The 27,277-nt window shown below is 44.3% G+C and overlaps 1 protein-coding gene across 2 annotated transcripts in view; it reads right to left on the bottom strand.

Annotated features, from left to right (window-relative positions):
- Positions 1-2,694: 2,694 nt before the first annotated feature.
- Positions 2,695-27,277, bottom strand: part of cntn1a (contactin 1a) — a 226,875-nt gene continuing 202,292 nt past the window's right edge. For both annotated transcript variants that reach the window (XM_060914626.1, XM_060914627.1), the window contains exons 20-24: positions 25,818-25,921; positions 24,318-24,501; positions 22,970-23,088; positions 22,632-22,788; positions 2,695-5,541 (exon numbers count right to left, since the gene is read on the bottom strand). In XM_060914626.1, the coding sequence (XP_060770609.1) occupies positions 5,465-5,541; positions 22,632-22,788; positions 22,970-23,088; positions 24,318-24,501; positions 25,818-25,921 (641 nt within the window). In that variant the 3' untranslated portion in view covers positions 2,695-5,464. The remainder of the gene's footprint in view (positions 5,542-22,631; positions 22,789-22,969; positions 23,089-24,317; positions 24,502-25,817; positions 25,922-27,277) is intronic.

Below are 27,277 nucleotides of genomic sequence, written 5' to 3'. Positions count from 1 at the left end.
GCATTGTTTCAGCGTCTTTATGTAATGTCACATTTATTTCCATCCAGCATTGCATTCATTTTTTGCCTCATCATTTTTTGTCATCTTCTCTTGATGATGGGAGAATCAAATGAGGTTGAGATCAGGACTCCGTGGTGGTCAATTCATGTGTGAAAATGACTCCTCATGCTCCCTGAACCACTCTTTCACAATTTCAGTCCTAATTTTATGTCTATCATGGAAGAAAAAAATCCTTTGATGTGATAACCTGGTCGTTCAATACATTCATGTATACAGCTGACTTTATTTTATTGCCACATAATGTTGCTGAGCCTCAACCTGACAAACTGAAGCAACCCCAGATCATAACACTGCCTCCAGAGGCTTGTTCAGTGGCCACTACGCATGATGAGTACATCACTTCATGCATTTCCCTTCCAATGCTGACGTGCCCATCGCCCTGGAATAGAGTAAATTTGAACTCACCAGACCACATGACCTTTTTCCATTGCTTCAGAGTCCAATCTTTATGCTCCTTAATCTTTTTTCCCCCCATTAGCCTCACTAACAAGTGGTTTTCTTATGGCCACACAGCTGTTTAATCCTGATCCAGTGAGTTCTCATCACATTTTGCATGTGGAAATGCTCTTGTTTTTACTATTAAACATAGTCGTGAGTTCTACTGTTGATTTTTTATGATTCAATTCCATCAAGTGTTTAAGTGATCGCTGATCACGATCAGTCAAGATATTTTTCTGACCACATTTCTTCTGTGAAGTTGACAGTTCACTACTATCCTTCCAGGTTTTAATAAGGCATTGGACAGTTCTTAACCCAATTAAAGCAATTTCAGTAATCTCCTTAGCTGTTTTCATTGGAGACCAATAATTTGACCCTTCTGAAACACAGTAACATCTTTTCCATGACCAGGAGATGTCTTTCAGCATGTCTGTTTAAGAAATGAGAAGCTACTCACTGCATCAGTTAGGGTTAAAAGAATTGTTGCCAGCTGACACACATTAATCACTGCAGTCATGATCCAGTATTTATGTATTATGTATTTGGGATTGGGATCCTATTCTAAGGTACTTATGATACATAAGCAAATACTTATGTATTTGCTTCTTTAAATCCAAATGGTGACTTATTTTATTATTTTTTTTGACTAGGCAGCGTTCATTCACACACATTCACACCTACAGGCAATTTAGTATAGCCAATCTGCATTTTTTTAGACAATGGAAGGAACCCAGAAAACCTGGAGGAAACCCCCATGAACAGAAACACCGCTCAGACAGTAGCCCGGGTTCAGGAGCTATGAGGTGGCAGCACTACCCACGGCACTAGTGTTTCCAATGTTTCTAACAATTAAAAACTAATAAAAGTCTCTAGTTTAGAAACAGTGGGTCTAGGTTTATTGTGAGAATTAGTTTGCATTAGCCAATTCCTTCAGTGTAGTATGTATAGACCTATACTTTATTTTGGGTTATTTCTGGCCACTTTTCCTGTAAGGCACTCTATAGACAGGTTTTCTCATTATTATATGACAGTATAAAGTGAGCAAGAAGAAAAAAAAAACAATTAAGTCAGCTATCACAACAATACAACAAGTTACACACCTTAGAATAGGATCCCAATTCCAAAAAAGTTGGGACACTGTAAAACATAAATAAAAACAGAATGTGAGGATTTGTAAATCATGGAAACCCTATATTTCATTGAAAATAGTACAAAGACAACATATCAAATGTTGAAACTGAGAAATTTTATTGCTTTTTGAAAAAATATATGCTCATTTATAATTTGATGTCAGTGACATGTTTCAGAAAAGTTGGGACAGGGGCAACAACAGACTGAAAAAGTTGTGTAATGCTAAAAATAACCCTAATTAGGTTAATTGGCAACAGGTCAGTAACCTGATTGGGTATAAAAAGAGCATTCCAGTGAGGCGGAGTCTCTCAGAAGGAAAAATGGGGAGGGGTTCACCGCTCTGGGAAAGAATGTGTGGGTAAACAGTGCAACAATTTAAGAATAATGCTCCTCAATGTAAAATTGTTTCAGAGCAATATGCTGCCATCCAGACAAAATCTTTTTCAGGGAAGGCCTTCCTTCTTTCAGCAAGACAATATTTAAAACTGTATGGCTCTGTAGTAAAAAAGTCCGGGTGTTAAACTGGCCTGCCTGCAGTCCAGACCTGCCTCCCATTTAAAACATTTGGTGCATTATGAAGCACAAAATATGACAAAGGAGACCCCAAACTGTTGAGCAACTGAAATTGTTTATCAGGCAAGAATGGGACAACATTCCTCTTTCAAAACTACAGCAATTGGTCTCCTCAGTTCCCCAACATTTACCGAGCATTGTTAAAAGCAGAGGTGATGCAACACAGTGGTAAACATGCCCCTGTCCCACCTTTTTTTGAAACGTTGCTGACATCAAATTCAAGAAGAGCATATATTTTTCAAAAATCAATAAAATTACTCAGTTTCAACATTTGATATGTTGTCGTTGTACAATTTTCAATGAAATATAGGGTTTCCATGACTTGCAAATTATCACGGGGTTTGGTGGTTGTTGTTTTTTTTTTTAAATGTTTTACAGTCTCCCAAATATATGGAACTGGGGTTGTATATGCCATAACCATTATTATTAAATCTTAAAACTGTCAAAAGTTTAATGACACTATGTTCAGTGAGACATGTTGGGTTTGTCTTTATAAACTTTAATTGAGAAGAATGGCTTCAATGAAGCAGATAATGACTCACGGGTTACATTTCATCCACGCAACCTGTCATTCAGCCTGAACGCACTTTTTATTGACTGCCAGGGGCAGATCAGAAGAAGCTGAGTTACATGAGTCACCTTCATCACAAATGAGTATGGCATTCTAATGCAAATGGATTGAACCATTCATTTCCAGATCATGCTTCTGAGGGCACACCATAGCACTCCAAATAATTGCTGATTGCCATAATTAAGTTTAAAGGCTTTCATGCATTTGGCTTTTTTTTTTTTACATTGATGATGCTGTTGCCTGAAGTAAACAGGGAAAGAGAAAGCACTTTGTGGTGATCTCTGAATATTACAAAAATGATGAAGCAAAGGCTAATATGCACACAGACAGTCCATGTGAGATGTCAAAATCCAATATACTCGATGTTCCACATCATAAAACAAAAACAAGAAATTACATTTGTCATAAATTAGCCTGGGAAATTTAAAAAAAAAAAAAAAAGGTAGAAATCTTGTTCTCGTAGAAGTACAAAGGGTCTATTTGTGGTAATATGAACTTTGTATTTTCTTCTCAGAAAATACTGTCAGGTGGAATTTCTTTTAAAATGTCAAAATAGAAATGCATTTTTAGTTGGAGGAACTATCAAACAAGTAACAAATCTTCATGTATTAATAAATGAAATGCAGTTATACTTGACAGGTTAGTATATCTCTAATGAGTTATATGTGGAAAGACAATAGGTTACAAAAGCATTTAGCGATAAATTATTTGCTAGTTGTGGCAGCAGGGTGGTGGTTGAGCATCAGCTGGAGGAGAGGAGGCAGGTCGAACTGGCAGATAATGCGTGATGATTCTCACCTGCCTTATTACCACCAGTCTATTTATCTGTGTCTCTTTGTGCTTTCAGTGACTCCCATAACCTGGGGGTGGGGGGTCTTTGGGAGATTAGATAGATAGATAGATAGATAGATAGATAGATAGATAGATAGATAGATAGATAGATAGATAGATAGATAGATAGATAGATAGATACCACTTGGCAGAGCTTGCATGAGAGACACATACACAGACACGTCAAAGAGTGTGAACTTGAAACGCTGCCTGTCTGGGATGGATTGGTCTTCTGTTGCTGTGCTGTTTATGTTGCAAGCACACTGAAAAGCACGTACTGAATAAACGCGAGCCTGGAGCTCAGCTAAAATTCTGCCTGTCTCTGGAGTTTTCCTCCACACCCTCAAACACACTCATCCAATGCAATCAGTGTCAAACAAAGTCAATGGGCGATACAACTCATGTTTCAAATGCTTCAGCAACTACAGTACCTTATTCATTTCAGAATGGAATGATTTTTTTTCCTTTCTTTTTTTTTAATGGTTTAGCACTCAAAACTTAACCTTTCTAGCCAGTCTTGTCCCAGACCATACAACTGCTACTTCAAACATGACACCAAGGGGAGAAAAAAAAATCAGATAAAATGTTAACTTTTTTCTTGTTCTTTCTTTAAAAAAAAGCAAAAAAAACCAAACCCCTTTTAAATGACAGAGAATTCAAAGATACAGTCAAAACAAAAAAAGCTTTCCTTATGCTGTAGAGCCTATTGGTTGAAGCACTAATGGAATCACAGAGTTTGTTAAACTATGAGTGGTGATCAGACGCTATTTTAGTGAATCCACATCCTTATTCAGAGGTGCTGTGAGATTATGGCCCATGATGTGCTGCAGTGGATTTTCATGCCACAGTTCACTTACAAGCACATCTACTCACACTCAAACACACTCCTCTGGTTTGGATTTTAAACCATGGTTTGGATATGTATCCTACACATACAGTTCACATACAAGCACAATTATTCCTCAGTACAGAATCTGAGCAATTAAGATATATATTTACATTTTTTAACCCCTGATGATCCTCCTTCAGTCTCCAGAGGCGATAAGCGCACATCTCTCTTACTTCTCGATGTTCATTTTCTTTTATTTAAGGGCTTTGAAATCATATATTTAAAGTAAAATAATCTTTCTATTAATGATATGTTAATATGACCAAAGAAATATTGAAATATATTAAGAAATTGATAGCTTATAAATTATTGCATATACATATCCTAGCTTGAAATAAATTGTTATATTTTCTATTCTGCGTAACCTTGTATAGTTTGTATTGAGTCGGAGTAGCAGAGGAGTTTGCTTTGACTGTATCCATCAAGGAAAGTATTAGCTCAGAAATAAAAAAAAAAAAGTGAATTCCAGTGATTTGCAAACTAAACTAACTATCAGACCATCTTATGCCGATCTCTCATCAAATGTCGCTTATGGGTACAGAACACACTGCAGAAACAAAATGATGAGTTCAACTGAGAGGATAATTGGTGCTATAGAATGAGCAGCCAATTAAATTCAAATTAAAGCTGAAACAGCCTTTTGACGTTTGTGTTGTGAATTGTGAAATACAGATGTCACTCTACCCACAAGCAGCCACGAGCAGGGTAAGCGAGATCATAAGGCATACTGAACAAGGGAGAACTCCTTTGACGCTGCTTCATAGTTAAGTCGATACTGAATACATCAATCCTTTACATCCTTGTCCTTTGACTATTTCGGTATTGTCTTTTCTTCCAACATAGTTCAGTCCAGGTTTGGAATATTTGTTGATGAGCATAGGAATTTATAGAATAAGAGTCCTGTAAGGCGTCATCCAGTGAGAGTCCTCTTCACTGTGGGGAGTGAAGGCAGAGGAGAGACGGTGCTACATTCAGAGAGTCAGGCTGAGCAATGCCACCAGCAGCAGGACACAGAGGCTCAGGGGTGAAGCTGATGAGGCCCATTCAGCTACACACACACACACACACACACACAAGACAGAGATGATAGAGAAATAAATCACCATTAAAAACAGATTATAGACTAGACACTATATGGCCAAAAGTATACTACTGTGGACACAATACTGTTACCACAAAATTGGAAGCACACAGTTCTAAATGATTTGTACACTGTAGTGTTACAATTTTCCCTTCACTGGAACTAAAAGGCCCAAACCTGTTCCAGCATGACAAGGCCCCTGTGCACAAAGCTCCTGTGCACCATGAAGACTTGTTTTGCCAAGACTCGAGTGTCCTGCACAGAGCCCTGACTTCAACCCCACTGAACACCTTTTGAGATGAACTGGAACACCAACTGAACCCCAAACCTCCTTATCCACCATCAGTGCCTGACTTCAGTAATGTTCTTGTGGCTGAATAAGCACAAATCCCCATAGCCACGCTTGAAAATCTAGTGGAAAGTCTTCTCAGAAAACTGGAACAGCAGAGAGGGAACTAAATCTCGAATGGGATATTCAACAAGCGCATGGGGGAAGTCATGGTCTAATGATTAGAGAAGCAGCTTTGGGGCCAAAAGGTCACTGGTTGGATTCCCTGGACCAGCAGGAATGGCTGACATGCCCTTTAGTTAGGGAAAGATATGGATTTTTTTGAAAATCTGTGAACAAATTTCTTACCAATAGATTTTTTTACCATGTGTTCTTACAGGTGTCTAGAGACACCTCACAATTTATCCACGGCCAAATCTCATGGGAATCTCCTGGACAGCCTGTCAAAGTTGGGGTGCCCAGTAGGCCTGAGTAAAAATCACATTTTTTAAAGAAAACAATATTAGCTTTTGAGATGTCTAACTAGGGGTTTTTAAGGGTCCTGAATCTATCCCAGACATTAGTTTTGAGTAAAAAATGACTCAGAGTCCAGATAATTCAATGCAATGTGGTTTTATTGAACAATTACAAACAAAACTTCTTTAATCGGTTCATTGTAGAATCATTTCTGATCGTTATCAATTCTCATCCAACACTCCTGCATCTCCCTCACTAGTATAAACATCAGGCTGGTTGATGTTCTGGCAAGAGGTCCCATGGCAGTTCCCACAAGCAGAAAAGCACTTCACTCCTTGCTTTTTACAGCTGCACCTGAGGGTGTCACAGTCCCCTGCACAGCTGCAACTGATAAATTTCAAAAGGTAGTCCGGTGCAATTGGATCAGTGGTAGGGACTGGTTCATAACCTTGCTTTTCCTTTTTCCATCCATATTGAAGGACATCCAATGATGGACTTTGCAGCACAAGCCAATCTCTGGTCTGGAGATATGCCCGCAGTGAGTGCTGTGCTGCAGCTCCAGTAGTCGGAGGCAGTTTCTCAGGGTTGATTCTTCCGGCTGCGGCCCGCTTGCTGAAGATCTCCAAACGCAAGTCTTCTAAGTTTTGAGATCTGTTGCTGCAGAAAATTAATATGAACAGTTTGCAGCCAGCTTTGATGATTTCACTTCTCTCACCTCTGATGTCAAGGAACACATCCATGGCCTCTTCTGCTTTATAAGATAAGACAGCTTGGTGAACTTTTTTTCTTTCTCAACTATGCAACCATTATATGCAAAAGACAACCACATTAATAGACTGAGTGCAATGGACACTAATCTTATTTGCATTACATTGTAATAATAGATATTATACAATGGCTACTATAAAACTATACATTTACACAAACTGACAGTGAAGTTTCACATATGGGGTAGCTAATACTAGCTTAAACATTAATCATTACCTAACTTGCTAGCTGGATGCTAGCCAACAGCTTTCACTTTAGTCATCTTAACTTGAGAAAGCAAAAAGATTTACTTACCATGCCAGAAAGTAACTTTGTTGTAGTGTTGAAATGGTGGTGGTTTGGTTCCCTAATTGTTATCCATGAGACCAGGACTCAGTCCGCACAGATGGATAAGAACATCGCCTTTAAGCCAGTCACCTCTACCCTTGTGTACTGTTCATATGTAATGTTCCTGCTTTTTTCCAAATGCAGAGGGGCAATATTGAGTATGCACATTACTGGTCATTACTTAATTTGTCTTCTAGAATTTTTTTTTTCTCTTCCCCAGGGTGGATTTATCTCAAATACAATAATAATCAATTTTTCACCCAGAATCCATCATGTAAACATGCAATGGTAGTATTAAAGGTTTAAGGAGTCAATTTTACTCAAAACTAATGTCTGGGATAGATTCAGGACCCCTAAAAACCCCTAGTTAGACATCTCCAAAGCTAATATTGTTTTTTCTTAAAAATCGATTTTTACACAGGCCCTCTGGGCACCCCAACTTTGACAGGCTCTCCAGGAGATTCCCATGGAATTTGGCCGTGGATAAATTGTGAGGTGTCTCTAGACACCTGTAAGAACACATGGTAAAAAAATCTATTGGTAAGAAATTTGTTCACAGATTTTCAAAAAAATCCATATCTTTCCCTAACTACTTGAGCAAGGCACCTCTTCCCTAACTGATCCCCAGGCTGCTGTGGGTATGTTGTAAGTCGCTGTGGATAAGAGCATCTGCTAAATGCCAGTAATGTAATGTAATACATATGGGTGTGACGGTCAGGTATCCACAAACTTTTGACCATACAGCGTATGCTGCATTCATGACCTAAGTGGAAACTGGGAAGTTTCCAATCTCAGAGTAATAAATGTACATTTGAACGGCCCTCAGAAACAGAGTTTTCTGTGAGTTGGAACAATGTGATGTTTCAAAAATGCATCTCTCGTAGTAGTTTTAAACATACTGTAAAGTTTTTTAATGAAATAATCACTAAATACATGTGGACAGTTGAAGAATTGCAATGTCAGCCATTGTGTGCAAAATTTGAATCCCCTGCATAACTTCCTGTGCTAATATATATTTCGGCACTGCCTGAAAGCGGAGCTCCGGATGAGTGTAAAATGTGTGTGTAAGTGCTGACCAGAGCTGTTACTCATTATTCATGTTACAGGCAGAGCTGTCAGCCCAGGAAGCTGTATTTGTTATGCTACAGACACTCGCTGCTGTGCTTATATTCACCATGTGCCTCCGTCAGAGGTTTAACACGGTATGTTATAAAGCTTTGCTGTCTGTCATCCTGATATGTCACTCATGCACAATGTAAAATTTGTGTGCGCTGTTCATTGAGTGTGTTTTGTTTGTGTTCGGTGCATTGGTTGAACTATGGTTTAGCACAAAACTTTGAGCACAGAGGCTAATGGTGCATGTTTTAATAACTTGTAGAGGTTTGCACACTTGGTTGAGCAGAGCAAGGTGAAAACTAAAGAAAACAAAAATAATTAACGTAACATAGTTGTAAACAAATACACAGTTTTGCAGAGTAATGTTTCCAGACTATGCTCTGAATGTTACACACCTTGCTCCACTCAACCACGGGTGAAAACCTCTACAAGTTAGCCTAATGTGCACCGTTAGCCTCTGCACTCAAACTCTTGTATTCAAGAGGAATAAAATACATATGCACCCTTCAGAGCCTTTCTGCTTTGTACTTAATGCCAAGGGCTGCTACAGTGTTAGTAAATAATCTCGTTATTTTTTAAAAAGCAAATTAAAAATGGGTGGATTCAAACGGTTGTCAAAACTGGGGTGGTAGTGGGGACATGCTCCCACTGTCTACAAAGTGCCCCTTATGACGTGCATGCTCAAACAGCCTGACAATCAAGTCCAACTCCTGGCCTGCTCGTGTGGCTTAGCTATAAGCCCAGCAAACCTGCTTCTACTGACAGGAGAAGGGGCAAAGGCGAGTTTCTGGTGCCTTAAAACCAGTTGCTTTGGGTAGATAGGACTCGTTAGCCTGGGAAGGCAGCCCATCTAGGAGAAGGAAAACCCCAATCGCAAACCTCTGCTGCCTTGCGACTATATCCAGTCATGGAAAAGGCTTCAGGAGTCAGCCTCGAGGCAAAATACGGAGTTGGAGTCCGTTAGGCAGTAAATGGCTTTATGCAGTCATGTGCTGGCAAATCCTGCAATGCCACTGGAACCAAGCGTACTGGCCTTTGCCTTTCCATTGGACCATTTCAGTGACGTGGAGAGGGGGGATTTGCTGTATGGGTAACAGTCTATCCTCCCTATCTTTCCTACCCAGGCTTCACGCACACTGGAGAGGACACTCCAGCTTCATTACGTAGCGTAGGCACAACACGGGAAATGGCAGTATACCGGTGATTAAGTCTCCAGCTCGACTGGTGCAGAGCATGATGCCAGGGATTGCTTCTGCCAGTGGGAAAGGCCATTGTGTCTCATTGGGTAGCTACCGCCCGCGTCAAGCTGGACAGCCCCCAGCTAATAAGGTGCTACATCGCCACGGTCCGTTAACCACACTGGGTGCATGGGGTTTAAGGTGAAAACCGACAAGCGGATCGTCAACTCTGCACCAGGCAACAGAAGAAAGAAAACTCCTGCCCTAAAGTTGGGCACATGGAATATCAGGACAATGACACCAGGCCTTTCTGACAATCTACAAGCGATAAGTGATGCACGTAAGACAGCAGTAATCAATCGGGAACTGACCAGACTGCAGATGGACATTGTCGCCCTCCAAGAGACGAGACTGCCAGATTCAGGATCAATCAAGGAAAAAAAAAATTCACCTTCTTCTGGCAAGGAAAACCACTAAAAGTGTCCCAGGAACATGGCGTGGGCTTTGCTGTCAGGAATGCCCTACTAGGTTTGATTACCCCACCTGCAAATGGAAGCGAAAGAATCTTGTCCTTACAGGTCTATTCATCTGCCGGACCGGTCACCTTAATTAGTGCTTATGCGCCGATGTTGACGTCGCCAGCAGAAACTAAGGACAAGTTCTATGACGACCTGGCTGCCTTCATCAAGAGCATCCCAGGGAAAGAGCCACTGTTTATCCTTGAAGACTTCAATGCTAGAGGCGCCAAACACAGCTCTTGGCCCACTTGCCTAGGCCATTTTGGTACTGGGAAGATGAATGAAAATGGCCAAGGTCTGTTGGAAATCTGCTGTTCATCATGATCTCTGCATCAGCAACACATTCTTCCATACAAAGCCCCAACACCGAGTATCCTGGAGACATTCTAGATCTAAGTACTGGCACCAACTTGACCTGATCCTGACCAGACGCACTAACTTACCTAGCATCAAGATCACACGCAGTTATCAGAGTGCTGACTGTGACACTGACCATTCCCTGGTAGGTAGCAGAGTGAAACTGCGAATGAAGAAAGTGTACTGCACAAAAAGGGAAGGTACACCCCGCATTGATACCAGCAAGACTCATGACCGGGAAAAGGTGGAGGAATTTGCACGTGCCCTTGAGCGATCTCTCCCAGGTCCTCCTGATGCTAATGCATGTGACAGATGGGAACATCTCAAAAATGCTGTTCACAATGCCGCTTTGTCCATATTTGGCAAAAAGACCAATAAGACAGCAGACTGGTTTGAGGCCCATTCTGAAGAAATGACATCTGTCTTGAACAAAAAGAGAAGGGTGTTGGCAGCTTACAAAGCATGTCCCAATGAACACAACTTACATGCCCTACGAGACGCTCACAGCAAAGTCAAACGGTTTGCCAGGAGATGCGCCAATGATTACTGGCTCCAGCTCTGCTCTAATATACAGACAGCAGCTGACACGGGAAATATCAAGGGTATGTATGATGGTATCAAGCTTGCCCTGGGACCAGCCCAGAAGAAGACCGCACTCTGAAGTCTGCTGCAGGCGAGGTCATCCAAGATCGGGCGCAACAGATGGAACGCTGGGTGCAGCACTACTCCAAGCTTTACTCTAGGGAGAATGTAGTAATAGAAGAAGTGCTGAATGCTACTGGGTCTCTACCTGTGATAGAGGAGCTTGACAGAGGACCAACTCTTGAAGAACTTAATGTGTCCTTGGACTCCCTTGCCTCTGGCAAAGCTCCCGGGAAAAAAGGCATCCCTGCCGAAGTCCTGAAGTGCTGGAAAGAGAAAATTAATAATGAGCTGCATAAAATCCTCTGTATGTGCTGGAAAGAAGGTGGAGTCCCACAGGATATGAAAGATGCCTGTCTAGTCACACTGTATAAGAACAAAGGCAACAGGAGTGACTGTAATAACTATCGGGTTATCTCCCTCACTAATCGTCGGAAAACTCTTTGCTTGAGTCACGCTCAAGAGGCTCCAGATACTTGCAGAGAGAGTCTATCCGGAGTCACACTGCGGTTTCCGAGCCAACAGATCAACCATTGATATGGTCTTCTCTCTCTGTCAACTGCAGGAGAAGTGCAGGGAACAGCGACAGCCTCTCTTCATTGCCTTCAATGACCTCACGAAAGCTTTTGATATGGTCAGCAGGGACGGCCTTTTCAAGATCTTATCCAAGATTGGGTGTCCACCCAGGCTCCTCAGCATCATTCAATCTTTCCATGAGTGCATGAAGGGCACTGTTGTCTTTGACAGCATGACATCAGACCCTTTTGACATCCGTAGTTGTATGAAGCACGGCTGTGTCCTTGCACAGACCCTATTCAGAATCTTCTTTTCCGTTTCTCCTGCAGAGACTTTGGACTGACTATCAGCTTGAAGAAAATGCAAGTCATGGGACAGGATGTGGACTCCCTTCCCATCATTACAATCTTTGATCACGAGCTGGAAGTTGTTCATGACTTTGTGTATCTCGGCTCAACAATCTCCGATACTCTCTCCCTCAACTCAGAGCTAAATAAACACATCGGCAAGGCGGCTACCGCCATGTCTAGGCTGACAAAGAGGGCATGGTCTAACAAGAAGCTGACCGAACATACCAAAGTAATGGTGTACAGAGCGTGCGTCACAAGCACACTTTTGTATGGCAGCGAGTCATGGACCCTTCGCACCCGTCAGGAAAAAAAGCTGAATGCATTCCACATGCACTGCCTTCGACGCATCTTCAACATCACCTGGCAGGACAAAGTACCTAACACCTGTCCTGGAGAGACCTGGGATACCCAGTATGTACACGTTGCTGAAACAGAGACGCTTATGGTGGCTCGGTCACATGGTGAGAATAAACAATGGCCATATCCCCAAGGACCTGCTTTATGGGAAATTAGTGCAGGGAAAGTGCCCTGTAGGTAGACCTCAGCTGCGTTATAAAGATGTATGCAAGAGGGATCTGAAAGCTCTGTCCATTGATCTAAATACGTGGGAAGCTCTAGCCAGTGAGCGATTGGCCTGGAAGCAGGCTGTGCAGCAAGGCCTGTCTGTTTTCGAAAAATCACTTGTCCAGGAGTGGGAAGAAAAGAGACAAAGAAGGAAGACCCAACATCAGGGAAGACCAGCATCTAAGTCCATCTGCCCTCGGTGTGGAAGAGACTGCCATTCCCATATTGGCCTCTACAGCCACAGCAGATGTTGTTCTCATCATTCAGAGCACGACCCCATCATTAGGGGTGGAGCTACAGGGGTGGCTGGGGGGGCACTAGCCTCCCCTGGAATCTGATTGGCTACCCCAGGTGCCCCCTCAGATGATTGACATGTTACGGCACCGCACGAGAAAAGCCAGTTGCATTGAAGTCTGTGACTGCTAGGTTCCTCCTGTACAGTAGATGGCGCAATGCAAGCTACCACAAGGCGTTGCAATCCAATTTACAATAGAAGACATGGGAAAGAAGAAAAAGAAGAAGGAGGAACCATTGAACAGAAAAGGCAGCTACTCCTCAGCCAGATGGATTTTAAGACTGACCTATATCGGTGAGTACAGGACCGCAGTTTATCCCAAGTTCATAGTTCAATAAGATCAGTCAGTGGATCTTCTGGCCAATCGATTTTCGTTTCATAAATCAGAATGATTTGGCAATTCTTCTATTTGGCAATAGAAAAGGTGAAAATGCAGATGTAGTCAAAACTAGGTGTGTGATGTGAAGTGACCTTTAGCAGTATGAACAATGTTCAGAATTAAGTAAATCATGGCGTATTTTGAAGACTAGACCCTCTTTTGAAGGAAGTACAGGGAGTGTGTTTATTACCGTGACACTCAACCTTCTTGTTGTAAGTGCAAAAAACGCCCATTCTGCTAGGGAAAGAGTGTACGGAGCACTGTGTTACTGCTAGAAGCTAGATGCCTTCTGCATGTTCTTAATAAACAGTGGCATCTTTTGTGTCATTTGTAGAGGCTAGCCACGGATTAGAAAAGATGGCAATTTATTTATTTAAGGCAATTTATTTATTTATTTGTGGAAAGTTGATGGTTTGATGGACTACTGGCTGTGTGAACAACTGACTATTGAGGTATTTCACCTGACGTCACAGGGTCACGTGACGCCCCGGTGTCCACCATTTTGGACGGCAAGCTAGCTAATGTCAACAACAGTAGCTGGTATGTTACTGTAGCAATATTTACGTTCAGTCATTTGGATGACTGTTAAAACCTTTCAGTCTCAAGTTTTTCCTTTACTGGATTTACTAGTTTACTGAGCTAGCGCGCGATGGCTCCCGGCTCGGCCGGCGAGCGCGCGATGGCTCCCGGCTCGGCCGGCGAGCGCGCGATGGCTCCCGGCTCGGCCGGAGAGCGCGCGATGGCTCCCGGCTCGGCCGGAGAGCGCGCGATGGCTCCCGGCTCGGCCGGAGAGCGCGCGATGGCTCCCGGCCTGGCCGGAGAGCGCGCGATGGCTCCCGGCCTGGCCGGAGAGCGCGCGATGGCTCCCGGTTTGGCCGAGCGTGCTAGCTCAGTAAACTAGTAAATACAGTAAAGGAAAAACTTGAGACTGAAAGGTTTTAACAGTCATCCAAATGACTGAACGTAAACATTGCTACAGTAACATACCAGCTACGATGTTGTTGACATTAGCTAGTGCTAACAGCTAGCTGCTAGTACACTGCTACAACACAGACACCGACCCTAATAATACAGTTCTTGGTCATTGCCTGGTAACAGCAAATTTATAACGGGCCATGTCTCAACAGACTAAGAAGTTATTTCAATGACATTTAATAACATTTTGTTTATCCTGAGGACCGAAAGTAAATGAAAATGTGAACAAACCTTAGCTGTAATCAGATGGCGACCACCGGCTCCAGGGACGACCCGCTGATGTAGGCATGTTACCCAGCCTGACACAAAATATTTGTAGGCATCCAAACTCTTATACGCTTTCAGATCAATACCTGTGTATAGCGATGGGTTTTTAACGACATAGGTATACAGATCATGTGGGCCGAAGTCAGGTAAAGACGAGGGCTTCGTGTACTTCCGTACGTCAGTGAACAATCCTGGTGGAAGCAGGTAAACATCGTTCTCTAAGCCTGCTAACCTCAATTTTTGCAAATACCTCTCCCTCTGCTCGCCCTGTAAATGCCCTACATCACTGGATAGTGAAGGTGTTTTCTGCATCTCGCTCCTTTTTCTTTTATGTTTTTCGTTTGTCGCCATCCTCGCATTCAAACTGATTCGAGCCGTGCCGTCCAAAATGGCAGCATCACATGACTTGGTCACGTGAGTGAAATACCTCAATATGTACCTGTGTGTGTGAGTAACTGTGTGACTGTGTAACTGACTCAGTGTGTCAGTAACTGTGTGACTTGAGTTACTATGTGCATTTTAGTTCCAGTCAGTGGTGTCAGGGTGTTGGTAAATGCACCGTATTCATTTTGTACATTAATAAACTACAAATTACACTCAAAATGACATCTTCTGTGTGCTTAATACGTAGCTACTTAAACATGATTGTAAATTGAAAGTATTGTTTGTTAGGACTAGGACTGTTTTGGCCTCTAGAGGCCGCTGTTATTTCCTTTTTGTGTCATGTTTATTTTGGCCTCTAGAGGCCGCCACTGTTCCTGTGTTTTGTGTTTGTGTTAATTGCCTGTTTAGTCCTGATTATCTTCACCTGTGTTCAATTTAGTTTGTGTATTTATACCCCCTGAGTTCAGTCCTCTTGTCACGGAGTCTTTGTGCTGTTATGTTTATCTCCAGTTTCCTCTGTACCGTGTTCTTTATTTTGCATTTTGCTTTTCTTTTGGACCTAGTAGTTACTATGTTTTTGGATCTTCTGAGCTTTGGTATTTTTGCCTTTTCTTTTCTGTTTTTTTTGGCTTTTGTTTTGTACTTTTGGATTTTTTTTATTTTTTCCCTTATATCTTCTGAGCGTTTTTGTATTTTTACTTTTTGGATATTTTTTTGTACATATTGTAAATAAACCTTTTGATACTTTTTCTACTTCCGCCTCACGCCTCTGCATTTGAGTCATCCCCCTGGTGGCCTAGTGGGGGTTTGCTGGATTATCACACCAACGAACCAGGTTCGAATCCCAGCAAAACCCTAACAGAAAGACTCTGTCATGACCGACTCAGCAGAGGCTGCTTCAACTGTCTACCCGGCCAACCTTCAGGGAATTATGGCAGCTTTGACACGCTTCGGAGCGACCATGGACGCTCATGGATGTACGCTCACCAGCCAACGTGAGGCCCTTGCTCGCCACGAGGAACTGCTTCAGCAAATTGGGAAAACCCTGGCACAGCTGACATCTCTGCCTGCATCTCCTGATCCAGCTCCCGCTCCTGTGCCTCCTGCCATGCTGCCTTCTTCACCTCGCGAACCCAGCCTTCCTGCACCACAGAGGTACAACGGCAAGCACAGTGAGTGCCGAGAGTTCCTTACCCAGTGTCAACTCACCTTTGAGCTTCAGCCTACCACCTACACTACGTTTTGCCGCAAGATTGCCTTTGTGATCACCTTATTAGCCGGTAAGGAGGAAGCGTCGCAGATTACGCCATCTCGTTCCGGACGCTCGCAGCAGTAAGTGGATGGAACGAGACTGCCCTGGTGTCAGCCTTCCACCATGGTCTGTCTGACCCCATCAAGGATGGTCTGGCCTCTATTGGATGCCCAAGTGACCTCGAAACCCTCATCTCACATGCTATTCGTCTGGACAACAGGATGAGAGAATGCCACCAAGCCTTGAGCCCCCCCACCTCTACCTGGAGACCGTCTACCTCCTTCAGTGACTGTCCAGAACCCATGCAAGTGGGTCGTACTCGCCTCTCCACATCTGAGAGGGAGCGCAGAAGGAGGGACAAGTGCTGCATCTACTGTGGCAAGCCTGGTCACTGCCGAGCATCATGTCCCGAACTCTTGGAAAAAGGATCGCCCCGTCCAGCTGAGGGAGGGTTGTGACGGGGCCTACCCTCTCTCCCGGACTCCCTGGTCAAGGAATCTACATCCCGGTCTCCATCTCCTGGGGTGAGTCTGTCCACTCTTGTCAAGCTTTGTTAGACTCAGGGGCGGCTGGGAACTTTATGGATATTCACTTCGCCCAAAGCATCAATATTCCGACTGCACCTCTTGAAGTCCCACTGTCTGTGTCTGCCCTCGATGGCCAAGCGTTAGGTGATGGAAGAGTCACCCAAGTTACTTCTCCAGTCTTCCTCCAGTCTCAAGGTCACAAGGAAGAAATATCCCTGCACCTGATTCCTTCACCTGAGTTCCCAGTTATTCTAGGCCTTCCTTGGCTTACTCGCCACAACCCTCGCATAGACTGGGTAACAAGCCAGGTTGTGGAATGGGGCCCTGCATGCCATGCCTCTTGTCTGCTCTCTAGCTCTCCTGTGTCTCCTGCCGAGCCCCCTGATCTCACCGAGTTATCTCAAGTTCCCACAGAGTACTGGGATCTCAAGGAGGTATTCAGCAAGAGCAGGGCCGCCGTTCTTCCTCCGCACCGGGCCTACGACTGTGCCATCGACTTGCTCCCTGGGACTACCCCTCCTCGTGGCAGACTGTTTTCCCTCTCTCAGCCAGAACGCAAGGCCATGGAGGAATACCTCAAAGACACCCTGGTCTCTGGGTTCATTCGACCCTCCACCTCACCTGCTGGTGCCGGCTTCTTCTTTGTCGGCAAGAAGGATGGGGGGGCTCCGACCATGTATTGACTACAGGGGCCTGAACAAGATCACTCTGCGCAACCGATATCCCCTTCCGCTGATGTCCGCTGCTTTCGACCTGCTCCAAAGCGCCACCGTCTTCACCAAGTTGGACCTACGGAACGCATACCACCTCATCCGTATCCGACAGGGAGACGAGTGGAAGACTGCCTTTAACACCCCGTCTGGGCACTACGAATACCAGGTGATGCCCTTCGGACTCACCAACGCACCAGCTGTTTTTCAGGCCCTAATCAACGACATCTTAAGGGACATGATTAACCTGTACATTTTTGTCTACCTCGACGACATCCTTATCTTTTCCAAGACCGTGCAGGAGCACCGCCACCATGTCCGCCAGGTTCTCCAGAGGCTGCTACAGAACAATCTGTTCGCCAAGGCCCAGAAATGCGAATTTCATGTTCCCGAGGTCTCCTTTCTGGGATTTATTGTACGGACAGGCCAACTCCAAATGGACCCTGCCAAGACCCTGGCCGTCCGGGACTGGCCTACTCCCAAGTCCGTTAAGGAGGTTCAGCGGTTCTTAGGATTCGCTAACTTCTACCGCAAGTTCATCAGGAACTTCAGTTCTGTAGCAGCACCCATGTCGGACCTCACCAAAGGGACAGGTGGATCTTATGTCTGGTCTCCTCAGGCGGAAAAGGCGTTCAAAGACCTCAAGGACCGCTTCTGCACGGCACCCATTCTGGTCCTCCCAGACACCTCCCAACCATTCATCGTGGAGGTGGACGCCTCGGACAGTGGTGTCGGTGCGGTGCTCTCTCAATGTTCGGAAGGAAAGCTGCACCCCTGCGCTTACTTCTCCCACCGCCTGAGTCCTGCGGAGTCCCGGTACGATGTGGGGGATTGAGAACTGCTAGCGGTCAAACTGGCCCTTGAGGAGTGGAGGCACTGGCTGGAGGGAGCGCAACATCCATTCCTGGTTTGGACTGACCACAAGAACCTGGAGTACCTCCAGCAAGCCAAGAGACTGAACCCTCGACAGGCTAGGTGGGCCCTGTTTTTCAGTTGGTTTGACTTCACCCTCTCGTACCGCCCCGGCTCCAAGAACACCAAACCTGACGCACTGTCCAGGCTGTTCTCTGCCACTAACAGGGAGAATGAAGTCGGGCCTATTATCCCTGTGTCCCGGATTGTGGCTCTGTCCGCTGGGGTATTGAGGAGGCTGTCCGACGAGCCCAACACCAGGACCCCGGTCCTGGGACGGGGCCACCGGGCCTCTTGTACGTCCCACATCAAGCCCGGGCCAAGGTTCTCCAGTGGGGTCACTCTTCCCCTCTCACCGCCCACCCGGGAGCTCGGAGGACCCTCGACTTCCTGAAAAGACGCTTCTGGTGGCCTAACATGGAGAAGGAAGTAAGGTCATTTGTCCTGTCCTGTGAGGTTTGCACCAGAACCAAGAACCCACAACAGCGTCCCCAGGGTCTCCTGCATCCTCTGACCATTCCCAGGCGTCCCAGGTCCCACGTGGCAGTCGACTTCATCACGGGTCTCCCTGAGTCACAAGGTAACACGGTCATTTTGGTCATAGTTGACAGATTCTCCAAGGTCTGCCGCTTCATACCACTGTGCAAACTCCCCTCTGCTCTTGAAACAGCGAAACTTATGTTTAATCATGTCTTCCGAGTCTTTGGTCTTCCACAGGACATCGTCTCAGACCGAGGGCCCCAGTTCTCCTCCCGAGTGTGGCACGGGTTCTGCAAGGTCATCGGAGCCACTGCCAGCCTCTCCTCTGGGTTTCACCCACAGTCCAATGGTCAGACGGAGAGGCTCAACCAGAACCTGGAAACCACCCTGCGAGGCCTGGCTATGGATAACCCGACATCGTGGAGCACCTGGCTGCCATGGGCAGAGTACGCCCACAACACCCTGCAGTCATCAGCCACCAAGCTGTCGCCATTCCAGTGCCAATTCGGGTTCCAGCCACCTCTGTTCCCAGACCAGGAGGAGGACGCGGGGTTGCCCTCGGTCAACCAATATGTGAGACGGTGTCACAAGACCTGGAGCATGGTCAGGAAGACCCTCATACAGACCTCCAGAACCAACCAGACTCAGGCCAACCACCATAGAAGACCTGCACACGCTTTCCGCCCTGGGCAGCGGGTTTGGCTGTCCACTAAGGACCTTCCGCTGCGGGTGGAGAACCGCAAGCTTGCTCCTCGCTACATTGGCCCCTTCAAGGTGGTGCGCAGGGTGAACCCTGTCTCCTACCGGCTCCAGTTGCCCCGGACTCTGAGGATCAACCCCACTTTCCATGTTTCCCTGTTGCGGCCCGTACTGACGTCTACGTATGCCCCTGCCCCTAGGAACCCCCCACCCCCCCGCATCTTCCAGGGTCAGACTGTGTTCACTGTGCATCGCCTGCTTGACTCCCGCCGGGTCCACGGCGGGTTGCAATATCTGGTGGACTGGGAGGGCTATGGTCCTGAGGAGCGCTGCTGGGTTCCTGCTCGGGATGTCCTAGATAAAGAACTGTGTCGGGACTTCCATTCGGCCCATCCGGATCGCCCTGGGAACGTCAGGAGACGCTCCTAGAGGGGGGGGGTCCTGTTAGGACTAGGACTGTTTTGGCCTCTAGAGGCCGCTGTTATTTCCTTTTCGTGTCATGTTTATTTTGGCCTCTAGAGGCCGCCACTGTTCCTGTGTTTTGTGTTTGTGTTAATTGCCTGTTTAGTCCTGATTATCTTCACCTATGTTCAATTTAGTTTGTGTATTTATACTCCCTGAGTTCAGTCCTCTTGTCAGGAGTCTTTGTGCTGTTATGTTTATCTCCAGTTTCCTCTGTACCGTGTTCTTTATTTTGCTTTTCTTTTGGACCTAGTAGTTACTGTGTTTTTGGATCTTCTGAGCTTTGGTATTTTTGCCTTTTCTTTTCTGTTTTTTTTGGCTTTTGTTTTGTACTTTTGGATTTTTTTTTATTTTTTCCCTTATCTTCTGAGCGTTTTTGTATTTTTACTTTTTGGATATTTTTTTGTACATATTGTAAATAAACCTTTTGATACTTTTTCTACTTCCGCCTCACGCCTCTGCATTTGAGTCATCCCCCTGGTGGCCTAGTGGGGGTTTGCTGGATTATCACACCAACGAACCAGGTTCAAAACCCTAACATTGTTTATAAGTTTATTTATTTAAGAAGGATCAATGTGTATTAATTAACATGTAAATGCACTAGAAATAATCACTGACTAGTTTTCTTTCATCTGTAGTCCCTGGAATTTTAATGTTGAAAGAAAGAAAGGTGTGTATGTATATATAACAAAAAGACAAAAATAATTAGAAGTCATGACATGGCCAAGAACACAAGACAAGAACAGGTGCAACACCATGTAAAAATAAATAATAATAATAACAATAATGCATAATTTAAACACATAAGATAAACAGATATACAGCACACAATCGCTAACATTAATCGTGAGTGCTCGTGCATATTTGTGTGTGTAGTAGTAGGAACCATTGACCCCCCTGAAATAGTCCTGGCCACCCCCTTGCCCCCCCAAGGAAAAAAGTCTAGTTCCGCCACTGCCCATCGTCTCCCAAGACTGATGGGTGCCAGCCAACCAAATTAAAAATAAGCGCTGGATAAAAACCTATCTATCTATCTATCTATCTATCTATCTATCTATCTATCTATCTATCTATCTATCTATACGACTAAAGGAAGGCTGTCTGTCTCTGTTTGTTCACTTATGCAAATCGACATGGCTGGACACACATACTGCATACTTTGCACATGGATTGGTGACACCCCAGAGGGGCCCAAGACAACATTTTCAATTTTCCAAAACATGGGATTAGTGCTAATCCAACACACTATTAATTTCCCTATAGGCTACATGCTTGCGCTAACACACTGTGCTCAGCCTCGGCAGGGAATCCCCTCCCCAACTCGTTTGAGAAGTTTGATTGGACGGGACCTCGAAGAGCACCATTCAGAGGAAATCAGGTGCACAGGCAATAACTACTAGTCTTATGTAAATAAAGATACAAATTTTGTTGTATCTGGTGGCAAAGCGTTTGAGATACATTACTTTGCACTTACGGTCAGGTTCCCTGTGATGGTACAGGTATATCGTTCGTACGTACATATGTATGGACGTTGTACTGTCATAAAAGTCATCAAAAATCAGGTCGATGCAACAGTGAATAGCCATAGCCAACATCCTAAATTCATTTGTTATGAACGCAGTATGATTGTCTATAATGTAGCCAAACAAAGTATATCTTCTTTAAAGAATACAGTGTTATTATACAAACTGCAGCACAGCATAGTTTAACTGTGAGTCTACATCTTACAGAAAGATGTGTTTCAGCAGTTATGGTTCTGAGTGCAATGTTGTAAAGAAAAAACTGTACTCAAGGTGAGATCATCCATCATTACAGGGTTTTCTCTCTCTCTCTCTTTCTTATCTCCCTCTCCCTTCAGCCTAGCAGCAGCTGTTCATACCCAAAGGTGCACGACACTGATAAATCACTGCACTCAAACTGCAGTATGGACATGATCCATCTTGAAATTATCACATGAGAGAAAGCATGAGAAAAGGCCTGTAAATACTGACTTACTCTGGCTAACACTGAACTGCTCTAATATAGAGTATTTTCTCAATAGTTTTCCCATTTATAATTCATGCAATTTGACTTGTCCTCAAGAATTATGCTGATTTTCATTACGACTATCAACAAAATTGACTCCCCAAGCAAGTCCTCTACTCTGAACTGACTGAAGACCACAGAAAGAGAGGGGCACCAACAAAGCGCTTCAAGGACTGCATCAAAAGATCTCTGATAGCATTGCAGAAAACCGAAGGCTTTGGAGAACATCCTGTCTTTCTGGCTCCATCAAGGCTGAAAACAGTAAGAGACATCATGCCGACGAAAAACAGTGCAAAGAACAAAGCTCCAAGAACAACAGTGAGCAGCTGGGACTGGACCGCCTCCTACTACCCCCTGCCCTCATTGTCCTCAACTGTTTCACTTGCATCTTGGACTCTTAATCTGTGCTTCAAGCACCCTGCGCCTTGATCTTGGAAAGGATACTTGACCTCAAGTTATGCCAATGACGATCAACAAAATTAACATTGCATAAATAATTGTGAGATAGCATATTCTAGGATGAAATAATGTGAAGACCAGGTTAATTGAAGATCTTGCACACAGAGCACATGGGACACATTAGTGCAGGTGTTCTGACAGAAAGCTTACCTGGGATGCGCACTTGAGCCACAGCTCCGTCTCCTCCCTCACTCTGTGCCCTCACCTCCACCAGGTAATCTCCATCTTTGTGAAGTGGCAGCTCTATGAAATACTTATTCGTAGTGTACAGCACCCCGGTGCTGTGACCATCCTGTCTATACAGAACCTTCAAGCAACACCAGACACGTATATTCAGGTACAGCATTAGACCATGTGACATTCAGACACATTTTGTTTTCAAGGCAAAGTCACTTATGGGTCACATGCACAGGAAGAAAGTTAAAGCATACAATTCTTTATAAAAACATGAAATTACATTCGACTAGACACAGCCAAATAGTCTATACCTTATAGTTCTCTACGGTAGACTCATTGGCTAAAGCCTCCACGTGCCGCCAGGCAATGCTGATTGAGGTTCCACTGGAATTCACCCTTCTGCCAATTATTACTGGTGCTCGACTGGGAGCTGAAAAGGAAAGCCAAAGTCAGACGCACCATATATGCGTGATTTCATAAAATAACAAACGAGATCTGGGAGATCTGTTGAAAATTTGAACATCATGCTTATGTTACTTTCTTTGGTTAATGTGTCATGGTTACTTCAATTGGGTAAAAGAAAACTGTGTTTTACAACTTAGTCTTTATGCACTGTAGGGTTGTAACACAACCAGAGTATCTGCATCTGTTTAGTGCTCTGTCACATCTACACTTGCCAGCTCACAAGACTCCACTTCCCACGGTTCACAGCTGCCTCTAAACATGGCCACCACGGACTACAGCATTAACATGCTGAAAGTAGCGATTAGATATATAAATTGTGGCCATGAAGGATACGCATGGTTGACAACGATACTCAAATAGGTTGTGGTATTCAAGCAATGATTGATTGGCATTAATGAGCCCAAAGTCTCATATCATCTCTAGCTGCTTTATCCTGTTCTACAGGGTCGCAGGCAAGCTGGAGCCTATCCCAGCTGACTACGGGCGAAAGGCGGGGTACACCCTGGACAAGTCGCCAGGTCATCACAGGGCTAACACATAGACACAGACAACCATTAACACTCACATTCACACCTACGCTCAATTTAGAGTCATCAGTTAACCTAACCTGCATATCTTTGGACTGTGGGGGAAACCGGAGCACCCGGAGGAAACCCACGCGGACACGGGGAGAACATGCAAACTCCACACAGAAAGGCCCTCGCTGGCCATGGGGCTCGAACCCGGACCTTCTTGATGTGAGGCGACAGTGCTAACCACTACACCACCATACCGCCCTGAGCCCAAAGTGTGCTCAGAAAAATTGTGTGCCTCAGCAGACATAGAGATTCATCAGACCAGGCTATGCTTTTCCAGTCTTCAACTGTCCAGTTTTGCTGAGCTGTGATTATCAAAATTACTGCTATCACATTATGTTTTCGTAATTAAGCTACTGTATACATCTGAATAGTTTGTACCATCAGAGAACTTTTTCAAATGGAAGAATGAGTGGTTTTGTGTTATCAAGGTAGCATAAAGGTTTACAAGGCTGCCCTGTACACTCCGTACAGGGTAACATCAAAATTATTCCCTATGGTAATCGAATGAGCGATGCAAGTGTAGTAAACAGAGGCTAGGCTAAAAAACCATGGAAGTATTTCTGTAATGTATCAGTCTCCGTGCTGTAACAAAGAGATTTGGTTGCTTGATCCTTACGTGCTTTCTTTGTTTGGATCTCAAATCTCTGGCTCGCCGGGCCATAACCTGCACCATTGAATGCACGAACTTCTATCAAATAATGGGAGTTAGGCTTCATGTTGTCCAAGCGTATCTGGCTCTCTCTGCTGGAGATGCGCTGTGCTGATGCTTCGTTCTCCATGGACTTCCTCCAGTACCTCACCTGCCACACAGCAAACAGGCCACACATGAATTTGTTACTGGGATACACAAACATTTGTTTTCCTTTCTACATCATTCCACCACCCCTTAAACAAAGGGGAATTACAGTGTCTTATAAAAGTATTCATCCCTCTTGGTGTTTGTCCTGTTTTGTCGCATTACAAGCTGGAATGGATCCGGGTTGGGTTATTAAAAAAAAAAAAATCCAAACTTTGAATATTCCAGGGAACACCATTAAATCCATTATAGTAAAATGGAAAGAATATGGCACCACTACAAACCTGACAAGAAGGCCGCCCACCCAAAACTCACAGATGGGGCAAGGAGGGCATTAATCAGAGATGCAACAAAGACACCAAAGATAACACTGAAGGAGCTGCACAGATTCAGAGTGGAGATGGGAGTATCTGTCCATAGGACCACTTTAAGTTGTACACTCTATAGTGTGGGGCTTTAGGGAAGAGTGGCCAGAAAAAAAGCCATTGCTTAAGAAAACACATTTGGAGTTTACCCAACAGCATGTGGCAGACTCCCCAAACACATGGAAGAAGATTGTCTGGTCAGATGAGACTAAAATTGATCTTTCTGGCCATCATGGGAAACGTCATGTGTGGCGCAAACCCAACACCCTGAGAACACCATTCGTACAGTGGAGCATGGTGGTGGTAGCATCATGCTGTGGGGATATTATTCACTTGCAGGGACAGGAAAGCTGGTCAGGACTGAAGGAAAGATGGATAGCACTAAATACAGGGCAATTCTGGAGGAAAACCTGCTTGAGTCGGTCAGAGGTTTGAGACTGGGACGAAGGTTCACGTTCCAGCATGACAGTGGCCCTAAACATACTGCTAAAGCTACACTGGAGTGGTTTAAAAGGAAACATATTTAATTGTATTGGAATGGCCTAGTCAAAGCCCAGACCTTAATCCAATTGAGAATCTGTGGCATAACTTGAAGATTGCTGTACACCAATGCAACCCATCTAACTTGAAGGAGTTGGAGCAGTTTTGCCTTGAGGAATGGGCAAAAATCCTAGTGGTTAGATGTGCTAAGCTAAAAGAGACAGACCCCAAGAGACTTGCAGCTGTAATTGCAGCAAAAGGTGGCTCTACAAAGTATTGACTTTGGGGGGTGAATGGTGCTACCCCCCAAAGATCCATTTTAATTCCAGCTTGTAATGCAACAAAACAGGACAAACACTAAGGGGGATGAATACTTTTGCAAGACACTGTCAAACAAGTGTACAACTAAAGCTGCATGAAGGGCAACTCATCCCTCACTGTACCTTTACTGTGTCTGCAGCATTGTCAGACTAACCTGATAGCCCTCAACTGTCTGCTGTGTGAGCGGTCGCCACCCCACAATGGCCTCCGTTGCTGACAAGGTTCTGGCCTCTAAGATGGTGGGAGCCTCTGAGGGTGCTGAAAATATACAGCATGTTAGACAGACACATCAGTCAAAATAAGAACATCCACACATTGGGTTGGAGGATAAACTGAAGGCCTTTGGTCCATTAGTCCAGAAAGCACAGCTGAGCTGCTGTAAAAACAACAGCGTTATCTGCAATTATTACAACTGCAGGCCTTGTATTTCTGCATTCCCTGTACAGTGTGGTCCAAAAGTTCAGTGAAAATGCTTAAATTTTGCATTATTAGCTCATCCAGCCAATAGGCGATGAGCTTATGCCAACATGTGTTATCCGTTGTCCATCCATCTGGCGTCATTCACATTTTCACGAAAATCGCTGCTTCTCTTTCACTTCAGATTTTTATTCTTTTTGGCAGGAAGGTAGGTCTGCCTGGGGTGCATATAGCTTCTACCCAAATTTGCATAATTGCAATTAATAATGAAGATATGGTGTAATTAAGCCCTAACAAGCAGTTTACACACAAATCGCTTCTTCTGCCTCAATTCTTCACCGATTTTGATTCTTTCTGGTATGAAGGTAGGGGTACCTAGGGTGCATATAGCTTCTACCCAGATTTGCTTAATTACAATTATTAATGAAGTTATGGACTAATTAAGCCTGAATGAGCAGTTCAACAAAAATCGCTTCTTCTTGGTCAATTCCTCGCCGTTTTGGATTCTTTCTGGCAAATAGGTAGATATTCCTAGGGTGTATATAGCTTGTATATGATGTATATAGCTAGCGACATTTATTGCGCAAGGTGGCCCACTTTAAATCGTTCCTTCTGGACTAGAAGGGGCTGGAGTGAGCTACGCTGTCATTGATGGTCTCGTTTTCTATTCTAATGCATTTTTCTTCAAATTATATTATCAGGAACAAGCTTAGAAATATTTACATCCCCAATTCCAAAAGATTTGGGATGCTGGGTAAAGCAAAATAAAAACAGAATGCAATGATTTGCAAATCCTTTTCAACCTATATTCAACTGAATACATTACATTACAAGTACTTAGTAGATGCGCTTATCCAGAGTGACATACAACAAGTGCAAAAGTCAGGTACAAGAAGTGCTGAACTCCTCGACAAGAACTTGTTAGCACTTACATTAAATCTACAGTAAATGTGCTAAAATTAGTGGAACAGCCAGAGATACACTCCAGCACTCACAGGAGACAGGATACAATTCAAGGAAAGATTTGCAACAGGTTTTACTGACCACCTTTAATTGTATTTTGTAAATATGTTCACATGACACGAGCCAGTGATAACACTCGTCAGTTATCTATCAGCAAGTTTTTGTAGAAGTGTTCTTTTGAAACCCTTGTAGCCTATTCTGATAAAAAAGAAAGCTAATCTTTCAGAGGAGGGA

The sequence above is a fragment of the Neoarius graeffei genome, chromosome 2 (assembly GCF_027579695.1).
Source record: "Neoarius graeffei isolate fNeoGra1 chromosome 2, fNeoGra1.pri, whole genome shotgun sequence".
In the NCBI taxonomy this organism is placed as follows: domain Eukaryota; kingdom Metazoa; phylum Chordata; class Actinopteri; order Siluriformes; family Ariidae; genus Neoarius; species Neoarius graeffei.
Note: the sequence above shows the minus strand (reverse complement) of the source record. Positions and strands in the feature narration are given on the sequence as shown.